Below are 12556 nucleotides of genomic sequence, written 5' to 3'. Positions count from 1 at the left end.
CTCTCAAAAGGTTTCATCGTGCAGTTGCCCACAGTTTGATGCAGGTCAACAAGCTTCCATCAAAGTTTAGCTGACCATCATCTTCTTCTCCACCTCAAATGTTGCCTCAGCAGAAACGTTACACCCCAAGATCTTCACATCCACAACCAGATGTGCGTTATGACAACTTGGGACACCTGCCACTGCACTCTGACAACCAAGGCTGGTGTAACCTCTGTTCAAAGGAAGTGTCAAGGTGGAAATATGTCCAACTTTGTGCTGCTCTGGGTCACTTTGCTAGCTCTTCCTGTGACTATGTCAGTAACTTGGGTGTATTGCTGGATAGCTCGCTCAAACTTGATAAGCAAGTGTCTGCTAGTGAGATCTAGCTTCCACCAACTGCGCCTTATCTCTAAGGCTAGGCATTATGTTCTGCATGAGGACCTGGAGAAGCTTATTCACGCTTTTGTGACCTCCAGGTTGGATTATTGTAATTCTCCGTACTACGGTCTTCCCTCTTCTCTTTTCCTAAGACTGCAAACAGTCCAAAATGGGGCAGCCCGCCTCTTGACTGGTACCAGGAAATTCTGCTCTATTACTCCTGTTCTAGCTGGCTTGCACTGACTGCCCATAAAGTGCCATATTCAATTTAAAATATTACTCCTTACGTTCAAAACTATTAATAAATTAGCGCCGAGTTATCTTAGTGAACTTCTCAGGCCACATACTCGTAATAGGACACTTAGATCTGCTACTCAACTACTTCTGACGCAACCTAGATCTCAGCTGAAGTCTCGGGGTGACCGTGCGTTTGCTCTGGCTGCCCCGGTACTGTGGAATAACCTCCTTCTCGCTATCCGCACCTCTGATTCTATTGTACTATTTAAATTACGACTAAAGACCCACTTCAATCTTGCCTTTCCTTCTGGTTAACATTTCACTTATGATTTTACATTATGCACTTTTATGCTCATTTAATTCCTTGTTTGTTCTGTATCTGCTGCTTCTCCTATGTATCAGTGACAGTTATCTGCTTGCATACCTAGTGCTTACTTTGGTCCCATTTCTATTTCTATTATCTTCCTCTTGTTCTCTATGTTACTTGTTAAGCACCTTGGTATACCCTTGGTTTTAAGTGTGCTTTATAAATAAATAAAGTTTATTATTATTATTATTATTATTATTATTATTATTATTGTATCATTAAGTGCAAAGTGCTTCTGTGCCTGAATGCCCACCAGCAGTGCTTTGTTGCATATCACCAGAAATAAAGGAAATCTAAGGCCTCTAAATTGCAGTTGCAGTTGGTCCTGTAGCACTACAACTCTCTTGTATCTGTTCAGTTACTGTGCTGCTAAGTTACAGAAGTTTATAACTGTTTTGTTAAGCTTTTAAAAATATTTTTTGTATTCAGTTTTACCATGAATGAAAATCTCAGTCGTTTGGTTGAGGCCCAAGTTTAAAAAACTATGGAGTTGTTTGAAAAAAAAATCTAAACTTTGTTACTGTTGTTCTAAATGAATAGAAAAATGCAAAAGAAATTATTTTTAATTGCAATTTTCTTGGTGTGAACCTCAAAGGGTTAAAGTAAAAGTACTATAAAGGCAGGATAAAAAAAAGTGAAATATTTAACTTAAAATATAGTGCAAATTAAATAGCGTATATAAGTAAATGTAAACTAAATGAAATAGTTTTCACCGTAGGCAAACGAAAGTCATCATTTACAGACTCGTTTTACGGAAATGATTGTGTAAAAACTCAGTATCCCAGAGTGCTATGCTGTCCGGAAGTTACGCGACGGCGTTTTTTCACCGATTGTTGATGACGGTGGCAGACAGCGCAGGTCAGTTCGCTGTGTGGTGTTTTCTGGGAGGAGAAGTGCCTGGAAAGGTAACATAATTTTGTCTGGCAACCTGCTTTGAAAGGAGAGAAGAACATTAAAATAAACCAATGAAGCTAGGGTCGTATGAGAAAGACTATGAACTGTATGAGAGCTGACGCTGGTCCGGGAACGTCTTTAATATTGTTTTGAGGGCCTGTTGCTAGCGACGGGAAACCCTCAGGCTAGCCCGGGCCGAGAGGACTAAGAACTGGGGCTCGGTGGGCTTTTTCATCGACCAGGTTTTACTGGCCCTAGCTGTTCTGTTTTACACTCACACGAAACCTCTTCTGATCTTCAGTGGACATAAAGTAAAGTACTTGGAAACACTCTCAGTTTGACAGCTAGCTAGCCTTAGCTATCAGTGTTTACAAGCTAGCTCAGCCAGACTGCTCTTAAGAAATTACTACTTGGCTATTTTGCTTCTCTTATTGTTGGCATATTTGGCCCCTAGCACCTGTCTGGTAACTGGTGGTGATTTGTAAGCTTGCCCTACTTTTGTCTACACCGACTGAAGGTCGCCAGCTTGATTAAAATGCCCCAGCTAAGGTTATCTACTGAAGCCCGAAGTTTGTTACTTTGTTAAACTGTAAGAATCAGCGGTTTTGCTTGTTTTCCACTGTACTGTTCCTTTTGAAGCGTAGATGAGCTGTAACGCTTCAAACTCCCTTAATGAGTTTTAATACAATTGCTAACAAACGTTTGTAGGAAGAGTAGAAGCTAACTGTATTGATTACTAAAGCTGCCTATGCCCACTTCACAGACATTATCCGGATGAAGGCTCACAGAGGAGTGTGGATTTTGATGCTGTCAGGACCCACGGGTGTCTCCTGTTTTGCTTGGCATCATTGACCTCTCTCCATTATTCAAGAACTGCTACAACAACAGGCAACTAGTTCTGCTTTTTTAACTCTTTTGGGCAGAGTTGCTCAAAGAGGACCTTCTTCATAACTGACCACAATGAATCGTTACCTGCCTGTGGCACGACAGCACTTCCTGGCTGCCCTTGCCAGCACCAGTGTAGTAGTAAAAGCTATAAGTGCTCTAGTAGTACTGCTGTACCTGCTTTCATGGGCTGTCAACACTCCATACGCATTGGGGGTGACCCCGGGCTACCTTTTTCCACCCAACTTTTGGGTGTGGACGCTGGTAACCCATGGAGTGGTGGAGCAGCACGTCTGGGGTGTGGCAGCCAATGTGGGGACAGTAATGGCCTGTGGGCGCCTGCTGGAGCCTTTGTGGGGTGCTCTGGAGCTCCTGATCTTTTTCGCAGTGGTTAACGTGTCTGCAGGCCTGTTAGCAGGCTTCTCCTACCTCCTCACCTATGTGGCTACCTTTGACCTGGACTTCCTGTTTGCTGTGCGTGTCCATGGAGCAGCCGGATTCCTGGGAGGTGTCCTGGTGGCGCTGAAGCAGACCATGGGGGATACTACAGTGCTCAGAGTGCCACAGGTGAGCATAATTAATAAGAGAGGGTGGGGTAAAAAGGCGTAAAGATGAACTGAGTATGTACCCTAACAACTGCACAAATAACAATGGAAAGCTAACCACTAGTCTCTAGAATATGTGCATAAACTCTGTTTTTTTGGACGTGACAGATCAATATAACACCAGTCAATGTTGAATTATTATTATTATTAATTATTATCTGGATTAATACAAGCTTAGGAGTATTACCTGCAGACTGCTTGCTTTGCCATTAGATGTGCAGCAGTAATTAATTATTAGTAGATATGTAAGATTTAGTGTCTCAAAATCACTTTTTTAGACTGGATGAAAGTTGGAATTTCTGGTTTTGATAGGAGTGCATATATTGAAGAATAAAACCAAATGTATATGGTGGAGTAGAGTGTAAAATCGCTGGCTTTGTATGATATGTGTAATCATTTGTGGTTTTATAATGCAAAATTCAGGTGTTTCTTGGATGTACTGTTGGCTAAAAAGTACTCAGCAACTTTTCACAGTCTGAACAAACACAGGATAAGTCTTGATGAGATTGTATCTGTAATTGTGTTTAAAATAAACGACCCCCCCGCCCCAACACACACACAAAACAATTCTTTTTATCTATTGCGTTATTTTTGCATTATATGGGGATTTGGTGTTTTACCTTTTTTCCTGTATAGAGAAGTTTTGGCACCCCCTCCTCAGAGGTCTTTTACAGAGGTCTGTTATTTGGACTTTATCAATTCATCCATCCACTTCAACTTTTCAAACTCAGGGGTGTGAGGTGACAGACCATAACAGGTCACCAGTCTGTCACAGGGCTGGGTTTGTATCAAGTGATAAATAAAAACAAAACAAAACATAGATATCACAGATTTATTGCCTTAACTGTAACACTTGTAAGTCGTCTTCCCAAAGTCTGTAAAAGTGGTCTGTTTGTAGTTTATGCTGGAGGAGAGACATAACTTTTTTTAATTGTCATATTTCTACCATCTGTATATTAATTTAAAAATCATGTTGCAAAACGTGAAACGCTTTCAGAGGTTTCATTCATCCAAGTGTCATTTTGTCACCAGTTTTTGCTCTTAATGGGATTATATGGTCATAAGTTATCACTGTGTAAGCACATGTAGTTTACAGACTGAAGTGTTCAGCGTTTTCTCCAGTTGGCCTGTGTTCGATTTTCTTCGACATTTGGATTACAGTGCAGTCTTTTAATTTACATTTTAGGGTTTAGTTTCCTGCTCGTCTGCAGAGCAGCTGTGTCCAGATAAGGTTTTAGTTTTTCTTGCTGAGACACACTTTAGTGGCATGTTCCCAATAAGTTTCTGAAACGTCTTGGCCATTCTGCCTTAGTTTGCCCTCATTTTTGCTTTTTGTGCTTGTTGCCAGTTTGAGTGAAACTGGGTCACTTCTCAAATCTCTTGGTCTCAATTGACCAGGTTAGGAACTTTGTTGAAACATTTGTTGAAACACTTGGACTGTGACTTCTGCCTGTTACCCGGCATCTAACCAGTTGGTTTTCCCCATTCCTAAATCTAACTCACTTAAAGAGATTGTGAGAACTGCAAGCCAACAAGTTTTTATAAAATGGTAGCTTCCTCGATGATTTTGGCCACCAGAACTGAAGTCTTTTTGTTCCTTTCAGGTGAGACTCAAAGCAGCACCAGCTTTGGTCCTCCTCTTCCTGGCTTTATTGCGCCTGTCTGGATTGCTTGACAGCTCCGCTCCCCTGGCTTCATACAGTTATGGTGCACTGTCCGGATGGGTCTACCTGCGCTTCTACCAGAGGCACAGCCGGGGCCGCGGCGACATGTCAGACCACTTTGCCTTCGCAAGTTTCTTCCCAGAGGCAGTGCAGCCAGCTGTGGGACTACTGGCAGGGCTCGTCCACTCTGCCCTGGTGAAGATGAAGGTGTGCAGGAAGATGGTAAAGAGATACGACGTGGGAGCGCCCTCCTCCATCACCATCAGCTTACCTGGGACAGACCCACAGGATGCAGAAAGGAGGAGGTGAGTGAGCGCAAACAAGAAGGAGTTAAATATTTACATCTGTAAACATATGTCCTCATACACTAAACTGAAATTGAAGCATTGAATACAACCAGCCTCAGTTTGTCTCAGTAAAGTGTTGTATAAAATGTTATTTTTGCCTTCATCTATTTATATTTCAAATTATGGTCTAAAATGCCCACGTTAAGGCCACACTCCAACAGTCCCTGCATAATTAAATAAATGGTGCGAATAGGTTCCTAATGGCATTCTAATGCCGTTCTATTAAAAGAGAACGTTTGAGTTATGGCTCTTAAAATGTCAGACTCTCAATACACATTCATTAATAATACATTGTTAATGGGATAGCTACAAAATATACTTTATTGTGTGTGTTTGGTGTCATGTTTGGCAAATTTACAAAGTAAGGGAAGAGACCATAATCGTAACTGTAAAAAATGTACAAAATAAGAATTGCATATTAATTTAAACACTTGTGTATCATTAACATGATACAGTTATTTATTTAATTTTTTACAATATTACAGTAGTTGTTAGTAGCCATGTAGTTAACCAAAGAAAAGACTGGGTGTGACATGTGTGTTTTGTCTAGAATAGCAAAGTCTGCCAGTGTGTTCAGTGACGTCTGTGTGTAAGCACAGATATCTTAAAACAAGTTACTGTTACCACTTTAGATTATATGTTTGTTGATGTGAAACAATTGTGAATTATACATTTGCAACTTTTTTGGCTACATGTTTGGAGAGAAATAAATGCCCCCACAGCAGCAATGACTTCTTTGACATTTTAATAAATTTAGAGTTGACTTTTGAGCAAAAGTTAAGTAAAACATTATTTAGGATTTTTTTTTTTTTTCACTGCTAGATTTGGGTACTCCTACTTAAAAAAAGAAATCCTAAAAGACAACAGAGAATTTGGTGAGGTAGCTCTAGTAAGTATTGATTTGTCATAACTAGGAATGGATGGATTCAGTTTGACATGTCCGATCTTGACTCAAAAAGCTTGATTGGGTGTCACGACAGCAGCCAATCTACTCAATTTAGTGTGACTTTATTCTTTGTTAATTACGTCACACCTCGGCACAACTACTATAAGAGGTAATGCACCATGGAGGAAATGAAGAGCAAAGAGTCAGCAGTAGTTTTGTACGTTTGCGGTAGTTTTTGACTTAACCACCAACTTTGGTAAAATGAGTTGACGCATGTGAAAAGCTCTATTGGTGCTTTTCCTGTCAGGTTCTGTGTTTCTCTTAATGTTCAGCGTCACAATTGTTGGGAGGCTTTAATTGCACAATGATGTAATCTTAATTTCTAGTATTTCGTTTCCACTGACTCCCTGATGTGTTTGAGACAAAAGGTGAGATTAGTGCAGTATGAAGTAGTCTAATCAGAATTACACGCAGTTAAAATGGATGTAATTCTGATTAGACTAGTGCAAACATAATGTTTCTGTTCTTTTGGCACCATTCAAATAGTCACATTTTATTTTACAATTAGAAAAGCAGTGTTTGGGTTGAGTCTGATGTTGCCTCACACAAAAACTTGTGTCAGATACTTGAAGCCAAGTTATTTGAACTCCCCGAGGGGCCCACTTGGTAGATGTTGCTCGTTTTTTATATGTATTTTTTATTTTGGTGAATTTAAATATTGTTCAACATTATCAGCTTTTTAGTCTTTATCATTAAAGACTCTCAGTGTGTACGTATGAAATTCCTACAAGAATCCCATAGAGACACATTACTCACTTCTTTTTATTATGTCAGTAGTTTAGTGTTTTGAGCCCTGAAATCATTGAAGCAAAGCATTTCTCTTCGTCTCATCCTTGTAGACAACTGGCCCTGAAAGCTCTGAACGAGCGTCTAAAACGCGTAGAGGACCAGTCTGCTTGGCCCAGCATGGATGACGAGGAAGACGACGATGACGACGAGGTCAGAACCGACACACAGCCGCTCCTACCAGGCGGACGTGAGCCCTCCTCCACACCAAGAACAGCAGGGGGAGCCATCAGTGCCTCCCTCTCCTCCACCTCCTCATCATTGATGTCACAAAGTGGCGGAGCACCTTCCTCGGGTGGAGTGCAGCACCCAGAGTCCAGCATCATCAGCTTTGAGGATGCACCTTCAAGATCATAGCAAACAGAACACAAGTGTACAGATATGCACGCTCTGTTTGAGGTCACTGGCAAGTATACTGGTGTGTTCAGAGTTCCTGACTAGTATACAGGTTTATTCAGTGACAGCTATTAGGCATACACACACACACACACACACACACACACACACACACACACACACACACACACACACACACACACACACACACACACACACCCCTTTGACCAGTGTATACAAACAGCTGTGCACACTCAAACTCTGTCAGCATCATTGTGAAGCCCAAAAGACTGTACAGTGCTTTCAGTTGAGACACGATGGTTGTAAATGCTCAGTGTAGTTGGGCAGACTGAACACTAAATTCTTGACTCGCTCCTGCATACAAACGAAAGAAAGTCACAAAAATTCTTTCTTTTCCAGACTTAATCCCAGCTTGCAGAAATCTGTTCACTGCTTCGTGTGTCTTTTTCTTTTTTTTTGCTTTCTAAATAAATAATGAAATGGGTGTATGATATTCTTTTTTTGTAAGTTTTACAGAGCAGCCATATTCATTCTTTTGTTTTTCGCTGTGGGGAAAGCTGTCCGTGACAGAGGCTGGGTTTGAGTTCCTGATTCTCGATGAAAGACTGTGGCGCGTCAAATTGAGAAGCACTAAGTCAGATTAGCTTTGGGTTCACTGGTTCCAAATATAGAACCAGGTGTGGAACGGAGGAAGCATGAAAAGCATGTTACTCAGCACCAACTGCTGGACCACAGGAAAGAAGCTGCTGCGGGTCTGTCCTGCTGATGAACTGTGTTACCAAGCATCAAGATTTGAAAAAGTGCCAGGTGAAAGAAAAATTCCAGACCAGGTTAACTTGCCACCCGATACCTCTCTGGAATCACAAGCAGAAGTACAAACCACATTAACCCCACCCACCCTCCTTTTTTTTTTTTTTTTTTTTTTTTTCCTTTTCTTTTCTTGTCAGTGCCCCCCCCCCCCCCCCCCAAATAGTCTATTCACTTATTTAATTCAACAAAAATTTAACTTTTTTGGACTAACAAGACATGTTGGTGGTGTTACGCTCACACAGATCTGTGGATGATTTTCTTGTTTTGCAAGCTGATTTTATTTCTTTCCTGATCCTAACCTGTTTACACTTCTGCATTCAAGATTCTGAAATTATGCTACAAATGTGTGAGCAAGTGCTGTTCTGTTATCTGGGTGCCTACAATGAAGGGAGGGTGGTCATTGTCTGCGCTTCTTTTATCCATTTGCACCATTAGAAATGTGGTATTTAAAGAAAATCACATTGATTTATGAGTTACCGATTTTAAGTTTTATAATTGTTGTAACTCTGGCACTGGTCCATGAGGACAAATGATTCCACAAACAGAGGACTGCTGTCCTGGTCAGTAGTCAACATGGCACAGGTCTCACAGTCACATCCTTTGGACTTGTAGCATTACCATCTCTAAATTTATACTTCCAGACCTGACTCATGGTGAATCGTTTTCTAGGGTTGTTGATAGCAGCTAAATTATTTCATCTAAATAAACATGAACTTCATTTACACCTAAAGGTCATCAGTTCACTGATTGTGCTGCCAGTCATTGCTGTTGCTGTTGCATGCTATTGTGGAAACAATCAAATCATTGAATTTGCAATTTCCCTCCTGTCCTTTTTGATTAGTCATTTGAAGCAAATGAATTGTTTAGCAATGATGACAAACTGAAACCGTACTTTGGAAAAATACGTTTGCACTCATAATCATAATCATAAGCTTGTAATTTCAGTGAGAAATTACAACTAGCTGAGACTGTGAACCATGGTGTTTTTTTTTTTGTTTTTTTTAAATCACTTTAGATTAGAAGAGCAAAAGTCCATGAGGTTATATTCACACCCTCCTTCGGCCTCTATGATTCTTCCTGTGAAAACAGGCCAAACATTAAGACTAAACGCTGATTAGGGTGAACTGCTAAGAATTAAGAGTTACCTCTACTTTCCTAAAGATATTTAAGAAAATTACAGATTGTTATTATTATATTACTGGGGAAACTACAGAGCTACAAAAATGAGTATGATGTTACATGTGTAATTCCATTTAATAGTTTTGAATTCAAAATAAATATTAAAATAGGTTGTTTTTAATGTTGTTTTATCAACATAATGAAACTTCCTGTGTCACCACACCTTCAAAATAAAAAAACAAAAACAAAAAACCCACATAAATGTAGCCAACCAAATTGAATTCCTCCTAAGTGAAAATGTTTATCTGTGGCTCAGAAGGAGTGATTCTGAGCACGCCTTTGAAGCTACGAGAAAACGGTCAGCCTTGTGTCTGGACTCAAATTTTCCCTTTTTTTTTTTATTTTTTAACACTGAAATATAGAATTGGGTTCTTTGCTTCTTAATAAATGGCAAAAATAGCCTGTAGTCTGCAGACCTTCGCCCCATGTGATAAATTGAAACGGTTGATGGAATGAGATGTGATGTTGACAGGGAAGTGATAAGCCATATTAGAGGGATGGAATTCTGTGTGCTGTCCTGTTTATTCTTGTTTTATCTCACTGTGCTCATATTTTGGCAAGCCTGTGTATACATGGGATGATTTGGGCCTCTACATTAATTTGAATGTTACTGTTTCTGTAAATGAACGGACACAGGAACTGATCTTCAGAGTGGAGCAGGTGAAGCTGCAGTCAGACGTCTGATACTTAACACTGCACCCGACCATCAAACACAGTAGCAACGGATAAAAACAGTCAAGGCAACTTTGTACATAATTGCATAGAATTACAGTGCAATTTACAGCTTTATGGTGTCATTTTCATACCCTTTACATGCAAGATAGTCCGCAAATAGTCAAATAGCAGTTAAAAAGTGTGTGTTAAGCTTGACTGGCTGCCCAATTCAGCTTGCATCACAAAATCAGCATTGCAGCAAAACATGCTAATGCGGTTGCCTGCAGATAACTGTGAAGTTCAGTGATTTGGTGAAGTTGTACCTTTTTATTTATTTTTTTATTTTTTTATTTTTTAGTGGTTTGAAGGCTGTGGAGCATTGTAGCTGGCAGTCTGAGGTTTCAGACTGAATCTCGTCAGTCTGACATTCAGCCAAACCTCACCTCCAGTCCTGTTTCCAATGTTTTGTTTTTTATTTATTTCCTCCCCCCCCTTGAATTAAAATGTCATTAAAGCGAAGAAGGCAGATCCTGTCTGTGTGTCTTATCCCTTTGTACAGTTGGGTCAAACTATAAAAACTGCAGACGAGCATAATGAATGATGTCAGTGCTGTTCACTGTTAAATTACAGTGGCCTCTCTTTTAGGCTCTGCAGAAATGCTAGCATTGCAACTTGGCCGACATAAATTTGGTTCAAGTCTTTTTTTCCCCTTCCCCTGTTCACATGTATCATGTCTTCAGCCGGGCATGATGACTTTTTTAAAGCTTGTTTCACTCCACCCTTACATTCATCCTTAAATGTATTCTCACAAATCATTTCCCAATTGGATGTCCAGTTACATAATTTTATGTTCAATTTTTTCAGGTCTTAAACAAGCTCCTTGCTTTGAGACACATGAGAGATGGATGAAAATTGTATGCCCAAGGTATAAAATTGGAAGACGAGTAACTGAAGGGCTTCATGTGTTGTTACATCAGAATTTAAGACTTCTTTTAGAACTATTGCCTCTATTAATCTGATTGTTTTTCTTGTCTTAATTTTCCAGTATGAGTGTTTTTACAAATGTGAAGCTGAGAAAAGAGAGTTGTAACAATGACATTAAATATAATCACTGCTTGATATGGCTGGGTTATCACTTGTAAGGTACATTTGGGTGTTTGGGGGATGCTGTACATGTAAGGTTGTCAAGTCTTTAAGACACTTTGTGAGACAACATAGTCCTAGGAAAAATGTCATTGTTTTGGGAAACACCAAACTTCATGAGCTTTAGATAAAAATGGTTAAGAAAGATGAGACTGTTGTGTTTTGGCAGAGTTGATCACCCACAAGGTTTATTTTTCTTGCTTTTCATTACTTCCATTTTCCTTCTCTGTCTCTACTTTTGCTCCAGCAGATCTCGTTCACACTAAGGACATCTTTCTTTCTCTGTACTGTGGCATTTGCACAGACTTCTGTTGATTTTCAAATATATTAGTTCATCTCAATATGAAATAAAAGGCGATTGTATGAAATGTTAGTGAATGGTGTATTACTCTTGTGGTAATTGGTACCCTGCTGTGGAGCTACTATTGAATTTGTGGGCTCAGTAGTCATGTGAAAGAGTTTTTACATGTCACTATAAGTCACACATCAGACCTTTAGAATCCTAAATTTAGATTTTTGGGTTTTTTCAGCTTTCCTGAGCATTGCACAGTCCAACCTTGATGGGTGAATTTGCTGTGGCGTCCACTCCTGGGAAGACTGTCAGTTGTTTTGAGTGTTTTCCCACTAGTGACTAATCCTTCTAATGTATAATGATGAATTTATAACCCTTACCAGAATGAAGGGGAGAAACAGTTGCTTCTTTAAGATCATTGTTGATGCACTTCCTCCTTGGCATTGCATTAACACAAATACTACCAAAGCCTTTTCTTTTATAGAGGTGATCACACAGTAGTATTTATTAGAAGGACTTGGCTAATACTTAACCTCTTAATTCCTAGTAAAGTAAAAAGTGTGATTAATTTGGCATATATTATATATTGCCAGAGGTGAGGAAAACCTGTAGTGTAACATTTATTTTGTTTTTCATATTTACAGGAACATTTTTACACAATTTCGTCTCCCTGCCTCTGAATTGGCTTGTTTTCTGAAATTGACCGCCAGGTGGGGCAGTAAGCACAAAGTTTTTCCTGTTAGGCTCTGGCTCTGGCACTGTTTAGAATTGGACCTTAATGCTATAACTTGGGTTCAATTAACTCGGTTCTTAAAATATTTTCGCCCGTAGGGGCATAACCCCATCATTTATTTTATACTGGACCAGTACAGTAATGGCCACTGTCACTTGTTTAGCCCAAAGCTACAATTAGCTGGAACCTAAGGAAAACGAGTTACTGTTAAAGTGTAAGGAAATGTTGGAGTCAGTCGTTTTGGACACCGCGTAGTGGTTTAAGTAAGATTATTTTAGATTACCTGTAATTGGAAAC

The 12556-nt window shown here is 39.7% G+C and overlaps 1 protein-coding gene across 2 annotated transcripts; it reads left to right on the top strand.

Annotated features, from left to right (window-relative positions):
* Positions 1 to 1798: 1798 nt before the first annotated feature.
* Positions 1799 to 7932, top strand: tmem115 (transmembrane protein 115). 2 transcript variants are annotated; one of them, XM_080899912.1, is made up of 4 exons: positions 1799 to 1869; positions 2622 to 3310; positions 4953 to 5317; positions 7145 to 7932. In XM_080899912.1, exons 2-4 carry the CDS (start codon positions 2819 to 2821, stop codon positions 7446 to 7448), a joined length of 1161 nt encoding a protein of 386 aa, XP_080756038.1. In that variant the 5' UTR covers positions 1799 to 1869; positions 2622 to 2818; the 3' UTR covers positions 7449 to 7932. The 2 variants fall into 2 exon arrangements, with proteins under 2 accessions (XP_080756038.1, XP_080756039.1); XM_080899913.1 differs by lacking the exon at positions 1799 to 1869 and adding an exon at positions 1950 to 2169.
* Positions 7933 to 12556: the final 4624 nt, after the last annotated feature.

Source organism: Rhamphochromis sp. 'chilingali' (assembly GCF_963969265.1).
Source record: "Rhamphochromis sp. 'chilingali' genome assembly, chromosome: 12".
Taxonomy (NCBI): Eukaryota; Metazoa; Chordata; class Actinopteri; order Cichliformes; family Cichlidae; genus Rhamphochromis; species Rhamphochromis sp. 'chilingali'.
Note: the sequence above shows the minus strand (reverse complement) of the source record. Positions and strands in the feature narration are given on the sequence as shown.

Excerpts from the sequence above, each read along its gene's own strand:
- tmem115 (XM_080899912.1), top strand. The coding sequence starts at position 2,819 with ATGAATCGTTACCTGCCTGTGGCACGACAGCACTTCCTGGCTGCCCTT. Across the intron at positions 3,311-4,952 it reads CAGTGCTCAGAGTGCCACAG|GTGAGACTCAAAGCAGCACC; the intron begins GTGAGCATAATT and ends TGTTCCTTTCAG. Across the intron at positions 5,318-7,144 it reads CAGGATGCAGAAAGGAGGAG|ACAACTGGCCCTGAAAGCTC; the intron begins GTGAGTGAGCGC and ends TCATCCTTGTAG.